The 6,883-nt window shown below is 40.4% G+C and overlaps 1 protein-coding gene across 1 annotated transcript; it reads left to right on the forward strand.

Annotated features, from left to right (window-relative positions):
- Positions 1–309: 309 nt before the first annotated feature.
- On the forward strand, positions 310–5,038 carry wnt10b (wingless-type MMTV integration site family member 10B). Its single transcript, XM_015385425.1, has 4 exons — positions 310–534; positions 1,030–1,292; positions 1,433–1,884; positions 3,565–5,038. Exons 1-4 carry the CDS (start codon positions 461–463, stop codon positions 4,063–4,065), a joined length of 1,290 nt encoding a protein of 429 aa, XP_015240911.1. The 5' UTR covers positions 310–460; the 3' UTR covers positions 4,066–5,038.
- Positions 5,039–6,883: the final 1,845 nt, after the last annotated feature.

Genomic DNA, 6,883 nt, shown 5'->3' on the forward strand with positions numbered 1-6,883 from the left:
CGTGATTAAAAAAGGATGTTCCCATTTTGCAACATTGAAATAAATACATATATAATTGTATTTTATTCCAGGTGTGCCAAAGGGTCTTGCTTCTTCTAAGCTTTAGACCTTTGCGCTTGGCGCGTCCGCGCGTAAAAGTTTGGACACACGGCTTTTACGCCCTCGGGAATAAACGCTATCTTGAACAATAATGCAATCATATTGGCTTATATTTCGCAAACAGTCGCCTGTAGAGGCATCCACTCCCCTCCCCTTACCCCCTCTCTCTCCCCCTCCTCCAGTTTACTCTCGCCCCCGAGCTCGTCTCCTCTCCGTCTTCACTACTCGCTCGTTTGGTGCTGCATTGATAAAACTCCACGCATTTTTTTGACCACCTTTTTTTTTGTGATATTCTTATTTAATTTTACGGAGTGTTTACTTCCAAAGTTTTAATGTCCCGTCGCGACAGGCGCTTAACAAAATGGAGATATCAAACAAACTCCGTTGGGATCAATTCCTGATTGTGGCAACAGCACTTATGTCACCTGCGTTAACGTAAGTGCACTTGAGAGCGCCAGGAAGGGATGCGTTTGATGGGGAATTTTGAGGGGTGCTTGTACGTTTAATTAATGATATGACTCAAATTGTGGTTATATATTTTACAGGATTATATTAGAGTAACATAAATCACTGTTTGTCAATTTTGTTTATAAGTCTGAAATATGAATTTCATTTATCCTTTTTGTCTTCAATCTAGCTTTGATTGTTTGCTTTTAACTTTTTATTTATTTATCTAGAATTAGATTTCTGTTGCAACTGTCACTGATCATCTAACGCAACTGCAAATAAAACTTGTGTTTCCAACATAGTTCATGTAACACATTCCTTAAAAGCATTTCACTTTGTAGAACAGCTCTTTAAAAACTTTTTTCCTTTTTTTTAACTGAGGTATTCAAATCTCTCTCCCACTGACACATTCTCTGGATTTGTTTGATGAACCCCTAACCAGCTCTGATGACAAATCCCCACAAACTCCTCTCTTCTCTGCAGGGTGCTATGTAATGATATCCTCAGCCTGAAGGTGGCAGGAGATCCAGTTTTAACCCCTCACTCTGTGTGCCTGAGGCTGGTAGGCCTCAGTAAACGTCAGATGCGGATGTGTATGCGTAGTCCCGATGTGACAGCATCCGCCCTGCAGGGCATCCAGGTGGCCATCCATGAGTGCCAGCACCAGCTGCGGGACCAGCGCTGGAATTGCTCTTCCCTTGAAAGCTTCGGGAAGCTGCCCCACCACAGCACCATCCTCAGTAGGGGTGAGGAGTTTAAGAGAACTTAAACAATACTCAGTAACTCACCAAGAATGTTGGGTTCTTTGGAACAGGTTAATGAAACTTTTAGAGTGACACTGTTCACCATTTTCATGTCTTGGTGTGTGTGTTCACTGGGCCCCCAGGTTTTCGCGAGAGTGCTTTCTCCTTGGCCCTGCTGGCAGCGGGTGTGGCTCACTCTGTGGCCTCGGCCTGCAGCATGGGCAAGCTGCGGGGGTGCAGCTGTGAGGCCAAACGTCGCCAGGACGATGACAAGATCCGACTGAAACTCACACAGCTGCAGCTGCAGACCCTGCAGAAGGGCGGGGTAGGCATCGGCATGACCAAATCATTACCCTCTGATCTAAATGGGCACCATGGGAACCTACCAGCCGACCTACACTCTGCCCACACGTCTGCACTCCTCAAGCCTTTATCAGACGACTTAAGCTCTATGCAGGACACCTGGATGTGGGGGGGCTGCAGTCATGACATGCGGTTTGGGGATCGGTTTTCAAGAGACTGGCTTGATTCCCGTGGTTCTCCAAGGGACATCTATGCTCGCATGAGGATACATAACAACCGTGTAGGACGGCAGGTGAGTGATGTGCTCCTTTATACAATCTAATATATAGTTCCAAGAGTTAGACCCAATAACTTTTTTCACACTTTGCCCCTTTACAAACCTTCATTTATGTGTTAGGGATCTATGTGACAGATTAACACAAAGAAGTGAATAAATAGTGGACGGATAGATATTGATCGTTTTTCACAAATAGGAATCATAAAACAATACTTTATCTGTACCTAACCACTGTCAATTAGACATCCTAAGGTCCAATAAAAAAAAAAAAAACTTACTGGATTTAGAAGCCAACTGAATTTCAAGAAAGGAAACCTCAGATGTTCTCTGACAGCAATTTGTGCACAGTGACCATAAATGTATACAGTGCACAGGTCAGGAATAATATTGCTAAATGTTTAAAGCAGGGTTTGGATAAATACTGTAGCACTGTTTGGTAAACTATTGGCCCTAATAAATGACGAACAAGAACAAAGTAATCATTAAAAACAACAGCCATAAAAGGTCTTATTGAAATTTTGCTACAAGCCATGCTGATCAGTTTGCAAACACAGGAGGTACAATGAGGTACAAGGAGGTACAACGAGGTCAGGTGAGAACAAAACTGAAATCTCTGGTTAAAACGAACAGTACAATTATCCTAAGAAACACCACAATGTCCTATAGGGATGCCTGTGTTTAGCAGACACAAAGAACTTGGTTAGTTAGTTGATCAGAAGATGGTTAAACTGAATACTAGGGGAAAAAACTGTTAGAGGGCTAAAAAGAGTTGAGATTGGGACAGAGGTTCATCTTCCAAGAGAATAATGACCCTAAACATACAGCAAGAGTTAAGATGGAATGGTTTGGGTCAGAGGGCTTCAGCCTTGGTACTCACGTCCACTGTCCAACAGGTTTTAGGTACTCCCTTACCTCCACACACCTGACTTATTTACAAAGGAGAGATTAAGAGACCTCTCCAACCCTTAGAGCAGGGGTGTCAAACTGGTTCCAGAAAGGGCCGTGAGGCTGCAGGTTTTCTTTCCACCAAGCAATCGCACACCAGACTCCAGTCATCTCATCAAGTGAGTCCAATCTGAACATGATGACTTGATGAGATGAAAGAAGTCTGGTGTGCTATTGTTTGGTTGGAAAGAGAACTTGCAGCGACACGGCCCTTTCTGGAACCAATTTGACACCTCTGCCTTAGAGCATGCTAAGAAGGAAATGCAATCATTTGCTTCAGGTGTTCTGAAGCAGAGACACATGCTGATGGTGGGCCTTGCGGACCAGGGTTGAAGACTTCTGGTTTAGGTCAAAGCAAGTATCCATGGGATAGAATGGTAAAAGTTGAATTTCAGACCTAAATCCAGTTGAGCGTTAAAAATCTATGCCAACCAACTACCAAATAGGACCATAATTAAAGTATGTACCTCTAAAAAAGCTGGTAGAGAATTACCCTAACTAGACTTTGAGATTTGATTGAATAAAAAGTAAAAGGAACAACAAAATCTAGGATCGTTCAGTTTAATTTGATTGTAATAATGCCACATCTTGATTTTCCTCCCCTTGATAAATGTGCACTACTCTGTGCTGCCTTTCATATTCCAATAAAATATATGTTAAACTTAGAAAATGTAATTTGGTAGAGTATGGCATAAACATGGTACCTGCTGCAGTTTATTTGACCTAAATTCTGGACCTTTCTTTCCACAGATAGTGACTGACAACATGACCAGAAAGTGCAAATGTCATGGCACATCAGGGAGCTGTCAGTTCAAGACCTGCTGGTACGTTTCCCCAGAGTTCCGTGCTGTCGGATCTCTTCTCAAGGAAAAGTTCTTGTCAGCCATCTTCGTCAACTCCCAGAACAAAAACAATGGCGTCTTTAACCCCCGAACAGAGAACAGTCCCCACAGAAGCACTGGGGGATTCAGCGGAGGGCGCCGTCGAAGCATGTCCAGGGAACTGGTGTATTTTGAAAAGTCACCTGATTTCTGCGAGCGTGATGCATCGATAGATTCCCCGGGTACGCAGGGACGCATCTGCAACAAAACTAGCTACAGCACCGACAGCTGCAGTTCGCTGTGCTGCGGCCGCGGGCACAACATCCTGAGGCAGACTCGCAGTGAACGTTGCAATTGTCGGTTTCACTGGTGCTGCTATGTGCTGTGCGAGGAGTGTCGCCTTACAGAGTGGGTCAATGTGTGCAAGTAGATCCAGCTTTTGTTTGGCTCTATCTGCAACTGTTCCAGAGAATCTGTTTATCCTGCTCACTTTGTGTTTTTTTTTTGTTTTTTTTTATGCTGTCATCTGGGATCTATTTTCTCTGCGTAGCCGCTGTTATTCCTAAAATGCCAAGTCAGAGATTGAAGAGGTGACTCATGTCATTTGTGTTACCACGGCCTGTTTAGACGCTGCCCTCTCAGCCATGAGGAAGGCCCGCACTCAAGTGGAGAAATAGCAGAGGAGTGTTAATGTTTCAGCCTTTGCTTTCTTAATCATCTTGTTGTACAGTAGCTGTGTATTTTATGATGTTGTTGTAAATTTGTACATTTATGTTGTATTAATGTGATTATTGTGTCAGAGTTTCATGTTAGTTTAAGATATCGCCTTAGTCATTGACAGAAAGGAAAAAAACAACTTTACCTTGAAGATGAATTGGAAGTTTAAGCATCTTAATTTCTACATCCCATCCCAAGACTTTGCAAGTTTTGTTTTTTTTAGTTCAGTCAGTTAATTTGATTAAATATTAATGAAATGACACACCAAATTCCAATCCATTGTAATGTAATTATACTTTAATTACATTATATCAAAGTTTTAAAAGTCTCATTATCTTAAAAGAAAAAAAAAGAGTTATAAACTGTGGACCATTTCATTTTGCGATCTCTGCGATATAAATAGTGTGCAAGTAGATATGAGCCCATTCCTAAGGATTAAAAAATCATTACTAATGGTCACTAAATCAACACTTTAATTACAAGATGATTTGTGGAATAATGAGATCAAGAATCAAGACTTAATCCTATTATTAACCACACAAAGATGCACATAATAACTAATTGTGCAAAACAAACACAAATCAAACAAAATATTCGTGAAAGTCTATCAAGAGCTGGATAAAAAAGTGGTCTTAAGCCCCATTTTAAAACTAGTCACTGCTTTTAGAAGGAAAAATATTAAAAAGAGAGAAAAAAAAAAAAAACTTTTAAAATCACCTGGTCCTGAAACCTAAAGGGAGATTTAAGCCCCTTACTTTGTTCTGAAATTGGCTTGTAGTTCCCACAGTCCCATAACTCAGCCGTGCCTATTGGGAAATCAGGGCCCAAACAGCTGTGGTTTTGGGTGGGAGATCACTCGGAAACTGCCAAGCTGCCTGTTCTGACCTCGGTTGTTGGAGGTCTTGGTGGTTGCTCCGCCATGGATTTGGACATGTGCTGAAACAAGAGGAAATACTGTTAAAGGGATCTATTTGTTGGAGCTGAATAAGCATCCAAGGCTGATGAATGAAAACTGGGATTTTAGACAGTTTAATTAGGACTACAGAGACATGTTGTGTAGTTGCAATGTAAAACCAAAATATTTGGCCCAAATTTATCTTTAAAGAGGGATCAGTCCTTTTTGGCTCTGAGTGGTAAGCATTATTGATGCTGTCCATGTTTTAACTCAAAGCAGCTCAACTGGAGCTCGGACATCCAGCGAAGGAGACATGGACTAAGGGCAACATGAGAACTACTGCAAGTGAAAAAGTGGAACATTTCTAATTTTCCAAAACATCTTCTGTAGACTGGATGAGACGTCATTAAATAAAGACGTCAACAAGCCACCACTTAAGATAATTAATAGGCGAGGATGTTCAGTTTGCATTTTTTTCCCAAAACATGTCACTTTGAATGAAAAGGCAGATGTATCTATGGCATTCAATTGATATTAAAAGTTATGGCTAATTATAGATAATTCTAAAGATTCTCAGATTCTCTATAATCAGTAAATATCAATTTTAAGTCAGCTATTTTTCCCGGTGAAGTTATTAGTAACAACAGATTCTGTCTGACAACTTCACCCTTCGAAGACCTTCTATTCTGGATTAGGTGTGTTTAGACCGCACCTATCAGCAGGGGCATTCTGAAGAACATGAAGAAAAGCAGTTTTGCAAGAATAAGGTATAATTGTAGGCATTAATATGCACTACAAAAATTACATCACCAAATTCAATCTTCCATAGTTATAAGGGTGTTTGTTTTGAAATCCTAAAATAAACAAGAAAAGGTGGTATAATGTCAAAGGTAGAAGAAAAAAAAACTACCGTGCCTTTTAGCAGATTTATAATCTTTTTTAACCGTTGTGTCAAACTTACATTTTTTTTTCATCATAAAAGTTTTCTTATCAGACAAGGGTAAATGATGAATTCATTATTTAAGGGGGAAAGTTATTTATACCCGGATTTGTCTGAAAAGCCTCTTGCCCTCTAAGCCTAATGACAAGTTGTATCTCCCTTGGTGTCAACAAACATTTTTTTAATATAATTTCCATTAATAGTTTTTCATCACTGTGGAGGGGTTTATTTCACTCTCTTTTGCATAATTGTTTTCTCTTTTTTCAAGTATGAACAGCCTGTTGATGTTCACACCACAGAAGTGCATTAAGGTAAATTCTAGACTTTGAATAGGCCAATCTAAAACATCTTTTTTATACTGGCCTGCTTTTAGTTGCTTACTTTATCCACTATTATCTCATTAGTCTACGTAATTCCACCTTAAGTCCATTGTTTTCAGTTGGCAAATTTCACATTGGAGCGCAACCATGGAGGCATTTTTGTTCATTCTCTTTATTATAGTTGAACCAGAACCCCGAACTCTGACCTAATCTGAGGAAATTGGGGCCCTTAGGGTTTAAATCTGTTTCTAAGATCTTTGTGGCCCTTGCTGTAGATGTCATTGACTATTCTTCTTAACTGTTTTAGACATCTCTAAATTTGAGCCTGATTTTTTGTCCTTTTAAAAATTGTTTTGTCTGATTCGTGTTGTGGGAG

This window comes from Cyprinodon variegatus, unplaced genomic scaffold (genome assembly GCF_000732505.1).
Source record: "Cyprinodon variegatus isolate N-32 unplaced genomic scaffold, C_variegatus-1.0 Scaffold16, whole genome shotgun sequence".
NCBI lineage: Eukaryota > Metazoa > Chordata > Actinopteri > Cyprinodontiformes > Cyprinodontidae > Cyprinodon > Cyprinodon variegatus.